At 38.2% G+C, this 12,442-nt stretch overlaps 3 protein-coding genes across 3 annotated transcripts in view; 2 read left to right on the top strand and 1 right to left on the bottom strand.

Annotated features, from left to right (window-relative positions):
- Positions 1–2,133, top strand: part of SUPT20H (suppressor of Ty 20 homolog (S. cerevisiae)) — a 66,580-nt gene extending 64,447 nt beyond the window's left edge. The window contains exon 23 of the mRNA XM_012644048.1: positions 1,821–2,133. Coding sequence (XP_012499502.1) covers positions 1,821–1,921 — 101 coding nt within the window. The 3' untranslated portion in view covers positions 1,922–2,133. The remainder of the gene's footprint in view (positions 1–1,820) is intronic.
- Positions 2,134–2,308: 175 nt separating this feature from the next.
- EXOSC8 (exosome component 8) lies at positions 2,309–9,096 on the bottom strand. Its single transcript, XM_012644057.1, has 11 exons — positions 9,050–9,096; positions 8,497–8,533; positions 8,260–8,323; positions 7,791–7,864; positions 6,559–6,604; positions 5,700–5,805; positions 5,565–5,610; positions 4,660–4,756; positions 3,420–3,540; positions 2,794–2,900; positions 2,309–2,442 (listed from the first exon to the last, which is right to left on the bottom strand). The coding sequence occupies exons 1-11, from the start codon at positions 9,064–9,066 to the stop codon at positions 2,327–2,329; spliced, it is 831 nt and encodes a 276-aa protein (XP_012499511.1). The 5' UTR covers positions 9,067–9,096; the 3' UTR covers positions 2,309–2,326.
- A 1,110-nt stretch (positions 9,097–10,206) lies between these two features.
- Positions 10,207–12,442, top strand: part of ALG5 (ALG5, dolichyl-phosphate beta-glucosyltransferase) — an 88,294-nt gene continuing 86,058 nt past the window's right edge. The window contains exon 1 of the mRNA XM_012644047.1: positions 10,207–10,333. Coding sequence (XP_012499501.1) covers positions 10,268–10,333 — 66 coding nt within the window. The 5' untranslated portion in view covers positions 10,207–10,267. The remainder of the gene's footprint in view (positions 10,334–12,442) is intronic.

Here is a 12,442-nt window from a genome sequence, read left to right as displayed (position 1 = left end):
ACAGTAATTCTAACTTCATATTTAATTGAAACCAGTAAGACATGTGTATAAGAAAGCTATGATAGAGTTTGAAGATTGAATGAGTGATTGTGTTCCAATATTTTGACATTATTATCATTGCAGACTTACTATAATGGCTTTAGAATTCCAGTGTCTGAATTTAAGAGTCCTTTAGAATAGAATAATAAAGGTCTTTATTTTGCAAATAACTAATTCTTACAAAAAGTAATAATTCAGAGCTGTGAATTTCCAAATGTAAATTTATATGCCTTTACCACACAAGTTATAAATTTCCTAAAATACCTGTAATGTTAGTGGAAAGAACTCTAGGCTGAAAAATGATGAGAATGTTAGGAACAGATTTGCCACTGAATACTTTGAGTCAGTGTCACTTAAACCATGTTGTAGGCCTTAAATGTCCTTATCTGTAAAATGAGTGTTGAACTGATTACTATCCTCCTACTCAGCTCTAAAAATAATAATGCAATCTCAGTTCACCACCTGTGTTGTTAATAGCATAGTCTGATATTCATTGCAGCATCTTTTGTTTAAAATAATTGTCTGCCAGGTTTCTCATTATGATAGCTTGGATTTGCCATCCCCCCTTTCCTACTTCGTTGGTTATATTTTTAATAACATACTCTTATTTTACATTAAAAGAAAGTCTTCTAAACAAAATAGCACCAGTATCAAATTTCACTGAACTTCAAGAGAAGAGAGGAAGGGATACAGTGCTTTGGCACACCTGCACTCCCTTCCCTTTCCTTGTCCAGAAAGTTCCATCAACTAACAGGAGACTATACTAAATTTATTCTGAAATGTCTATGATTTGATACTTAAGATTAATCATACTGCTAACTTTTCTATTATTTCATTTTCTGTGTTGTCCTTTTCTAACCCTGGTAGCCTTCAAACTTTTTGACTGGCCTGCTTTCCCCTTCTCCTCTCTGTAGTGTTGTCTCAGCTTGGCTCTGCCGAGAACAGACCTGAGCAAAGCCTTCCTCAGCAGAGATTCCAGCTCTCCTCTGCCTTTCAGCAGCAGCAGCAACAGATACAAGTAATCCAGCAACTTCACTCTGATTACATTTTTAAAGATACTCAGCTCCAAAAGTACCTCAGAATACTTTGCTTTAGTTTTATATTACTGTCTTTTAAGACTATACAGTAATTGGTAAATAATTTAGCAAATTTTATTTAAAAGTCTGACATTTTAGCCAGTCAACTTGGAGCAATGAATATATTTTTTACATTTAAGCCATACTCTTTTCTTAATTTAAAATCTTTCATGAAGTGCTGGTGGCACATTAATTAACATACTTTTCTAGCTTGCAGTATATTTCGAAATAGACAGTTAAGTGCCAATTGTTATCTTTCTAATATTGTACTGCAGAAAAGTGTTCCTATTAGTAACTGTCATACTTGTTTATTTAGAAAAATGTTATACCATTATTTTAGGAAGGAAAGTCAGCATAACATAGTTGACTATCTTGATATTCAGGGTGGTTTTATATTGCTATAAACTATCATTATACAACAAAATGGTAACTGAAGTTGCTGAGTTACTGCAATATAGACTGGCAGGGCAAAGTAACAGACATAATTTTGAAGTTTGCCAAGAATCATTTTTAAAGCCCTCAGCAGGCTTCTGTGCCACTGGTGCTGTTTGACTGTGCATTGTCTCAATGTGGTATAGTCCCTTTTTGTTATCTTGGTGCTTTCTCCCTTTCAGTTTTGTTGTTTTCGTCACTCTCAGGAAAAGCACCTTTCCACACCTACCTGCATTTAACATAACTTGATATTTTTTTCCCTCCCTTTTGCAGCAGTTGCGATTCTTGCAGCATCAAATGGCTATGGCAGCAGCAGCAGCACAAACAGCTCAACTACATCGTCATCGGCATACAGGCAGCCAGTCAAAAAGTAAAATGAAGAGAGGCACGCCAACCACTCCAAAATTCTGAGTCTTGCATTATTTTTTTTTTTTTGAACACAAGAGCATTGAATCAAAAGGATTGAGTTTCTACTTCATTTTTGTTTTTTAATGTGTCAGTATTTTACATTGCTAGATGTACAAACTTTATACAGAAGCACAACCCTATGATTTTTAAATAAAAACAGGGAAATGGTTTAACAAACTAGGGTTGATTTGCCTAAGTCATTGCTTTTTAAAAATGGTTTCACGGTACATAAATATATATGGAAGTGACCTAAGAAATACTAGAAACATGCTTCAGAAGAATGTAGTTTGATATTTATTTAGTATAAAAGGTTTGTGGACAGTGCAACAAATACAATTTTTACAAATGTGTTTTGAAAACGTGGTGGCTATTTATTTGGGTTTCATACTCTTAATTACTTCGTCCATCAGTTTTTTTACTTCTTTGTGTCTTGTAACTGCTCGACTCATACAATCCTGAAGTTTAGCTCCAGTCAGTCCACTTCCACCTGAAAAATTGTGCCAGTACTTTAATCAGTTATCTTACTTTGTAAAACATCAACATCATGTCAAATTGTAAAACAAAAAAAAATAGAAAATGTAAATCAGGGGTATGGTCTCATGAACTCCAAGTTAATGTCTTAACAAGACCTCCAGGGGATTCTGATGTATGCCGTAAGTTTAAGAATCACTGATAAACAACATAAAAATGTAAGGAATTTCAGGTGGCAAGGAAACTACAGTAAATTTACATTAGGTAAATAATAAAATATCCCACATTTCATTTGGCCCTCCATAATATAAAGCTCACACTGAGTTTTCACATATATATATTTAGACTTGAAGTGGCAGGAACATGCCTGGTTTGTGAAGACAACAGAGCTTGCCTTCCTCATCCATTACTATTGTTAAGGTTCCAGTTGCCAGATGTTCCTCCTCTCCAGTAGGGTCAACTATGAGCAAAGTGCTATAAGAAGAAAAAGTATAAGTTACCAATCTGTGCAACAAATTTTACTTTAAAAGAATACTAAATATACTACCTGCATTTTAGCCTAGGTATTGATGTCAGATACAAGAGCTAGAATAGAACTGGTAGGAAAACAGAAAAGATAATAGCAACCTATAATCTAATACTTGCAAGAAATTTTGCTCTTCAATTTGTAAATATATTACAGTACTTTACAAATTTTTTAGATAGATTCAGGTTAAGTCTTTAGTGAAAGAATTGAAAATTAACATCACACAGGGTTAAGTAAACCAAGGAAAAGGTAAAGTAAGCGTAGAATTGATCATTCAAATCAGAATGTTTATGAAAGTGGACAGGTTGACCAGAAATAATTGTGCAGGGACAAGTATAAACACAATGGCAGGGCAAACTAGGATACAGGATCACCTTAGGCATTTCCTGAAGAGTTAAAAGGCAGAATAACAATCCATTGCCTTAACCGTAAATATAGAAATTGTTTTTTACATTTGATTAACTTACTCATCAAACACAGCAAAGGAAGTTGCAACTGGATGAGTTCTAATATTCAAATAATTTTTTGTCTTTAAATTAACTTCTGCTAAAGCAGTTTCTTCATTTATAGTAACTTCAGGCAGCTGTACTAGGAAAAGGGCAAATATGTAAAGTCAGTCTCTACTATTAAATAGTTTCTGTGCTTTGTTAATTCACTTTTCCCTCCATTTTACTTGTCCAGAACATTCTTTTAAAAAAAGTATCTTAGAACTAAGGTAAATCTAGTGGATATAAATATTGTTTTTCAGAACATACGCCATTCCTGCTTAGCACTTAGTTCATTTTTTTTAAAAAAAGTTTTAAAAAACCAAAATTTTTTTTGTTTTAATTTTTAGAGACAGGTGTCTTGCTATCTTGCCCAGGCTGGAATCAAACTCCTGGGCTCAAGCAAGCCTCCTGCCTCACCCTCCCAAGTAGCTTGGACTACAAGTATGTGCCACCACACCTAGCTTAATCAAAATGATTATTAATAGATAACATGTCTGGCCACTTTCTATATGCCAGGTACTATTTTAGGCATTTTCACATTTTAATTGTATTCATTAATCATCAACAGTCTTACTAAGTTAGTACTATTTATCCCCATTTGTTATAGATAACGTAACCAGCATAGAATGGTAGAGCCAGAATTCAAACTTCAGTCCTTGCTTTAAAAACTATACAGTAATAATGCCATGCTTAGTACTTTTTCTACCTCCAGTTAGTTGTATTATCTGCAGTGATAGAGAATATGCAGAAGTCACTAAAATCCATAATAAATCAGTTTACCTAGACTTCTTACTGAGGGAATTTACTATTACTATGGCCTAACAGTAAAAACAATACAATCCATTCTATTCCTTTTAGCAACATAACATAAAAAAACTTAGAGAATACTTGCAAATCTTCACCAATCACCTAGCCTGTAGTCACAACTCTTATTACCCCATATTAATGCTATTTTGGGAAGGATTGTAGTCCTAACCCAAATATTAATAGATGGATACAGTCAGAGCAACACTAAAAGGCATTCAGTTAGAAAATATAAAACTTCTAAGTATATTTGGAAAGTTATGTCAGTATTATGTTCATTAATTTAGAAACCCATGAATGATAGCTAAATCTTAAAAATCATTTTAAAAGTTTATAGAGCAAATGTACATTAAAAGTTTAACTAAGCAGAACATTCTGACCCATTAATAGGAACAGTGCCTTAAAGGTTGCTTACCATTTTTTAAAGCCGCTAACAAAGCAAATGTGCAGGCATCCAAAATGTTTCCATCATAGTCAAGGCAAATGAGATCACAGTATAGAACCCAAGCAAGCTAAAATAGAGTACACACAATAGGAAATTAAAGCCTTCTGATCGGTAAAACATGCAATTTGCTTAGGCTTAAGAACCACACAACCCTCAGACAAGCAAGATAATAATCTTCAGGGCTCGAAAACTTTAAAAAATGCTTTTCCCTATATACAACAGAAAATCAAAAGAGAGTGGACAGGTTTTGTGAAAGCTGGCTTTTGACTACCAAGCTGACAAGTAACAAAACATCTCCATTCACCTCAAGGGGAATCATAATAGATGTAGAAGAAATTTTCATTGTTGCTGGGTTAGCAGATAAGGGAAATGTTTTTTGAAAGCCTTAGCTAAAACTCAAAATGTATTTTCCCATAGAAATGTTAATACATGAAGCGTTTAGGTTTTACAGCGCTAATAAATCAGTATATGATCTAATAGGAAAAGCTCTCTAGGTTCTAATCAACCTAGTCCTATGTTCTCAAACTTTTGGAACACTGTGTGGATTCACCTTAAACACGTTAGCATGATCAGAAATTAATCTGCTATAAGCAATAAAAAATGACTGCATTTTTCTCTAAAAGTTAAGGGGAAAAAATTAGCTCAGCTTAAAAGGTAGCTCCCAGACAGGTAGTAAGTCAGTCAAACTTGTTTGTTTTTTATAAATAATATAATTTAAGACTGATTTTTTTTTTTACCGAATTCCATCTAAAATCTACAATACATCCACATTTAAGGCTACTGTGGTTTGTGTTGAGATTTCCCTGTTCACTCCCCCCCCCCCAAAAAAAACACTTAAGAAGTAATAAAACTTCTAGCTTCTCTATTCCTCTTACCTTTCCTGGAGAAATGCATAAGTCCTCTTTCTGAATTATCTGTGAACTTGATTTAATGACAAAAGAGCACAGTAAATGAAAGGTCAAAAACTATCTGAAAATGAATCATAGTAAAATTTTACCATGTGGTCTTACTTTTCAATGACGTCTGCAATGAATTGGCTAGCCACTTGGGCCTCTTCTCCAGGAGGTCCAGACCGAAATCTTGATGAACACAGGGGTGGTAGATCCACATTAGGAACTGAAAGAAACACTCTACAGCTGTGAACTAAACTAAACCCTCTGGTTTACTGAAGTGTTAAAGGTATTAGCAATACACACTAAAGGCAATTGTGGCCATGAATGTAGGCTTTTCCAAGTAGAATGCATTGTAACATCATAATTATATTCTATCTGGTCTCTGTAAGACTCCCAGGCTTAGATAAAATGAAATTTATATTTTTCTGACTTTTCTTCCATGCAGATTTTTTTAAGATCTGTATTAGGCCTCATTCCTCCTAAATCCTTCACCAAAGTTCTCCTGATTTCTTTCAGAACAGCTCCATCTGTTAACAGAAGATAGCCCCTCTGCTCACACCCAGCTTTTTTACATTTGAAAAATGTTGGTTCTTACCATAAAGAACAAATGGTCCAAAACAAGAAAAAAAAAATCGCATAGTGTTCTGAAATGAAGAATCTCTACGGAAACAAAAGTTTGCATGGACAGCCCTTTGGCTAAAAAAATTCTATTTTCTTGGTTGATAACATCTGAATGTACAAACAAAATTTGACCAAGTTTGATAAGGGTTAAATTTATGAAGTCCTCTTATCTTCCTATTATGTTATCTTCTGCTAAAATACATAGAAAACTTCGGGGAATGTGATTCAATACTATGTATTTCTGAATGTTAGGAATAATTTTCTTTACCTCGATTCAACTACTAGGACTTAAAGTACAATTATTATTAAACATATTAAAGGATTTGTATTAGAATTACAAAATCATTTAACTTACCAACATATCCTTTATCAGGGGCATCTGTTGGTGGTGCTGCAAATTCCTACAAAAGTAAAAGAAATGTTTCCTACTGAACAAAGCTACTAAAAAATTGTGAAGATAGTTTAGCAATCAGTTATGCAGGGCTCTACCAAAGACCATCTTAGCTAGTTAACTACCACATCATGAGCTATGCTTGGGGAATTGTGTTAGGGGCTCCAAGGACGTTAGTACTGAACCTCACAGTATGTCTGCAAGGTAAGAAGGCAGTATAGTATAGTGGACTATAGTGCTGCTCATCAAGATTCTCTGGGGATCTTTTAATTGGGTTTCTGCCCCACCCTCCCTTCTACTCATTCAGTAAATAAGAATCTGAATTTAATCCCCAGGTGGTGTAACAGCCAGATTTAGGAACTGGTGGTACAGTGGTCAAGAGCAAAAGCTATGCAGTCACTACTATCCCAGTTCAAATGTCACACATTTACTGGCTGAGACTTGGGGCAAGTTATTTAACCTCTAACCTTTAACTTCCTCATCTGTAATGTCTACTCCTAAGGGTCAAATGAGATATGCCATTAAGTCTCTAGCATAAAACCTGGCCAGAAGTACTTATATATTACTGTTAGATGTTACCCCAGCTTTATTGAGGAAGAATCTCAACTGAGGTTAAGCAACACAGGGTGTAGTGTAGTCAAAAAAGCATAGGCTTGGGTGTCAGATTTATGTTATAATTTCTACTTACGAGCCTTGTCTGTAAAACAGGAGACAGAGGGAAATAACAAATGATTGTTCTGAAGATTAAACTGGATAATTCTGTAAAGCACCTAATAAGGTGCCTGGAACACAGCAGGTACTCAGTAGATGGTAGCTCCTATTCCTCAAACTTTTCTTTTGAACAATCTCAATTTTCCACACATTTACACAGATTAAATGCCATCCCTGGCTTAAGAGATGTCACCAAAAATCTCAATTTCTCAAACAATACAACCAAATTCTTTAAAAATTAAAAGTGATAAAGATTTAAAAAGTTTCATTTCAGTCCACTGGACAAATATTCATAAATTATAATGAGTCATTAGACAGGTTGTATTATCTAATATTGATAGGTGAAAGCTCTTGGGAAACTAAAATACTAAAAAACTGATACCTGACTGCTTTATCAGCAGAATTATAGGTGTACATTACAATCTAATAAATATATGAAGCCAATTTGGTAACTCAAATCTCAATAGAACATATGTTAAACATACCGCTTTAACTCCACAAATTACTGTAGTATTTCCCAGCTTCACTAAAGCAGAACCATCTGCAGTACTAATTGAACCTGAAAAGATAAGTATTTAAGCAAAATGAAAACTCCATAGAAGGAAAACAGCTACAGAATTATCTATATGATAATTAAAATTAAATTTTAGCTTGCTAAAGTTTATGATTACCTTGCTACACATCTTAGTGGCTTATGAAAATTTATTCCATGTTCAGGTCATTCATTTTATAATTATTTACACCATTTAAAATTAAAGTTTTAAGAGTTATTCATTTGTCCTTGAATTTGACTTAATCATTTTTCATTTAGTCACAGAGCTGTTGTACAGATAAAAATCTCTTGACACAAAATCATCAAATCGCTCAGATATGTTCGAATTTAGCGGAAAAACTGTTTAAGTGGTACACAGAATAAGACTTGGAAATGTCATATAGTTGAAAATATATCCTCACCTATGTTGACAGTTGTGGTTCTAAATTCACCAAGTTCCCTTCCATCAGGACGGCAGTTCTCTTTCTAAACAAATATAATGTTTATATGAATATAGATTACATCTGTCACATATTTTACTCAGTATCTATTACATATTTTACAGAACACCAGGGGAAACACATTAAACCTCACTTCAAATGAATTAAATTACTTGAAGTTTATCTTTAAAAGCAGCATATGTTATCATCTTTACTCACCAGAAATCTCCTGTAATACTCCAGAGGTTCCACGGTTCTGAAACACGTGTTAAAATATATCTGAGGTAAGTTAATGAATCTTAACATAAATCCAGAAACTGGGAAAGATCTTAAATGTGGTGATGCTGCATAAATCTCCACAAGTTGTAACTAAAAGTAATTACAGAAAGTAGAAATCCTTGTAGTAGCAATCACATTCACTGCTGTGACTCTAAATAACTAGATTGGAGTCCACAGCCCTTTGAAGTCCTTAAAAGAGGATTAGTCCAGGTGTTAAATTAATCCTTTCATTCTTGCTGTAAAGTAGGGATTCTGAAATTAGTGATCATGAAAGAGTTACATCTTATTAGCTAATTCAGGGAATGGGGGAAAAAAGTTATATATTCATTGTCACTGTAACTGAAATTTAGCATATTCTTCAATTACGAAGGCCCTCCCACCGTCTCCTGCTTCGGCGGAGAAAGAAAAGGAACCCTGGCGGCGTTAGCCTCCGGGTGAAAAAATCTCAGTTTAGGGTTAAAGGAAACACCATCCGCCAGCCACCGACACTCACTTGAACCCAGCCGCCATCTTCCCGCCCGCGCGCCTGCGCCTGCGCCGCTCCGCCTCCGCGCGCGTGCGCCGGCCGTACCGCCCGAGCGCCCTCTCCGCCGCCGTACTTTCGACACCGACGCCCGGGCCCTGCTCCCTCAGCAGGAGAGGCCCAAGGCCGGGATGCAACAAGAGTGGTCCTGGGCCCGCCTTCGCTTCGACTTTCCCTAGCCAGACGCCCCTCTAGGTTTCCTTGCCTTGGACGTATTTTGACGAATCTGGTCTTAGAGATGTGACTAGGTGTCCCTCTTTGGAAAAAAGCTGGTTCTGTAGTTCAGGGTAACGCCAACAAGAGAAAACAGGATTTATAGCGAAAAATCAAATATTGCATGTGGCGTATTATTCCAATATTTCTCTGTCTTTTTCCCGCCTGTGTCTTAGGCTGGGCCCTGGGCTTGCCTCTTCCCAGGAGGTAAAGGGCTCCCTGCTCCAGACCTGAGAAACGTGAACTTTGTGTGCGCTCATTATCCCCACCAGGTTACACTTTGCAGGTCCTGAGCTGGCTCCAGAGGATCAGCGTGTGTTCTAGACTATGTCGTGGCTGGACGCTTCCATCTCGCGCCTAGGTAGAGCTGCCAGATAAAATACAGGACATCCAATTAGACTTAAATGTAGATAAACAGTAATTTTTTTTAGTATGAGTATGCCCCAAGTAATGCATGCTATTAGTCGTTACCATAAGCTGGGGGGAGCGGAGAAAGTTTTAGAGCTAGATAGTGGTGATAGCTACACAGTACTGTGAGTGTTCTTAATGCTGCTGACTGTATCGTACACTTAAAATGATTAAAATGGCAAATTTTGGTTTAGTTTACCACAATTTTTAAAAAATTAATAGACCAAAAGCCTTTAAACGGATGAATTGTATGGTATGTGACTATCTCAATAAGGCTGTTAAAAATTCTTAGTTTCTTATCTGAAATGCAAATTATGGGGACGCCTTGTTATTTTACTTGCTAAATGGGGTAACCCTACTAGGGAACCTAGCGCTCGCTTCTCCACAGACTGGGCACTTAGCACACGAGACTGCGTGTTCTCCGCCTCGCCACGCGGGGGCAGTGTGGGCGGCGGGCGCCCGGCCGGCGCGGCGTCTGGCGGCGGGGGGCGGGACTGTAAGGGCGCGCTTCCGCGTGTGTGTAGGCCCGGGATAGGGCGGCGGCCGGTGGCGGCCTCGGCATGGAGGATGGCTTCGCTCTTGTTACAGCTGGCGGTGCTCGGTGTCGCGCTGGTGGCCGCAGCCCTCATAGTGGTGAGGACAGGGGTTGGGGAACGGCGCGGGCCGGCGCTCGCCGCTGTCCTGGAGACTGCGCTCCCCAGGCGTCCCTTCCGCCGCGCTGCCGGCTCTTTGACATGCCCTTTTTCACCCAGCGTCCCTCTAATTCTTGTCCCCAGAATTTCCTCTCCTGGAATTTTACTCCCCTTTTCTCCGGTTCTTTATTTTTCTCTTAGAACCTTATCTCCCTATGCGCTCAGAACCTTGTGAGTTTTTTCACATCGGCACGCGCCCTCCCAACCTTCGTCCCCGCTTCACTCGCCCCGGTCCCCGGATCCCCTGCCCACCCGCCCTGTCAGCCTTGCGCTCTCCCATACTTTCCCCTGGGCCTGCATCCCCTGCAGTTCTGGGACCACCCGCGGAGGGCTTGAGCCCCCAGCAGGGGTGTGCTCGCTAGACTATCCCTTTCCCTGGCGGAGTTAAGCAGATACAGGAAGTGGTGATGGAGCACTGTTAGAGATTGGGACAAATCAGCCGCAGGATGAGAGACAAGCCCCAGACCTCCTCAGGTTGCCATATGTCTGGGGGTCGTTGTGTCCTACAATTAAACACCCTAAATAGACTGCCTGTAAACGAGGCAGGACGACAGGATGCAAACTCAGTTTTCTTTGCCATTGCTCTGGAAACAGAGAAACATTGGTGAAGACTTGCCATTTGCTGATCCGTAAGTGATAGAAAATTTGCCAAGTGAACTCTCTCCAACGTAATTTGGAATGATCCTGCCAGCTAGTTAGTAAGTGGATGGGATTTCAGGTTCCTTGGCGTTAAGATTAGCTGTCGAGACAGGACTACCAGGAAGGCCACAATGCTAGCGGTCCCCAACCTTTTTGGTACCAGGGGCCAGTGTCATGGAAGACAGTTTTTCCACAGGTTGGAAGGGGGGAGTAATGGGATGGTTTGGGTATGATTCAAGTGCATTACATTTATCGTGCACTTTATTATATATTACATTGTAATATATAATAAAGTAATTATACAACTCACCATAATGCAGAATCTAATGCTGCCACTGATTTGACAGGAGGTAGAGCTCAGGCGGTGATGGGACTGATGGGGAACCACTGTAAATACAGATGAAGCTTCGCTCAGTTTGCCTGGGCTCACCTCCTGCTGTGCAACTGGGCGCCTAACAGGCCACAGGGGCAGTACTGGTCCACAGCCTGGAGGTTGGGGACCCCCCCGGCACTATGCCATGTTCTCAGAGAGTGTGTAAATTTACAGTTTAGGAGCAGTTTAGATAGAGAAAATGCAATGCATCCTGACTTCTTTGTTGATACGTATCTGGATGAAGGAGGAGTCCTCTCTATCCCTTAATAGTATGTAGAGATTGCAGGTTTTTGAGCAAACCAAGTTTTCAGTGGGGCAGAGTTTGACACAATCCTAGATCGAAGCTGCCTTACGTACAATTCGTTGCACAGATTTAAGTGTGTATATTATGAGATTATACTGACAGTGTGTAATCCCACCAGTTTGAAGTGATGATAAGAGCAACCATTTATTTAGTACGGTACTTAACTGTATGTTGGGTGTTGTACTCAGTTTAGTAGGGATTATCTCATTTGATCTTTAAAACAATACTGTGACAAATATTATTAGCTTCATTTTACTGGTGAGGAAAACAGGTTGGAGAAATGAGCTCATATACTCAAATGTCAGACAGCTAGTGGAACTTAGTTTTTTTTTAATGCCAGAGCAAGAAATTTAAAAAACCAAACAAAAAACCTCATCTTATTTTCCCTATGTATCCACTCGCCATTCATGCTTTTCTTCCCACCTCACCTCCTTTCTGAATTATTTTAAAACAAATCCAAGACACATTTTACCTGTAAATCCTCAGCATTTATTTCTAACAGATAAGGACCTCCTCTTTAAAATACCACAATAAAGTGATCACAGATGTTTTTGAAAGTTGAACTGTTCTGTGATATCAAATGCCTCTTCAGTTTACATGCTTTCAATTATCTCATATAGTCTCAGTATATTTTTATATTATTATTTTTTAGACACAGGGTCTCGCTCTGTTGCCCAGGCTGGATTGCAGTGGGGTGATCATAGCTCACTGCATCCTTGAACTCCTGGGCCCAG

The sequence above is a fragment of the Propithecus coquereli genome, unplaced genomic scaffold (genome assembly GCF_000956105.1).
Source record: "Propithecus coquereli isolate 6110/MARCELLA unplaced genomic scaffold, Pcoq_1.0 Scaffold205, whole genome shotgun sequence".
NCBI classification, from domain to species: Eukaryota; Metazoa; Chordata; class Mammalia; order Primates; family Indriidae; genus Propithecus; species Propithecus coquereli.
Note: the sequence above shows the minus strand (reverse complement) of the source record. Positions and strands in the feature narration are given on the sequence as shown.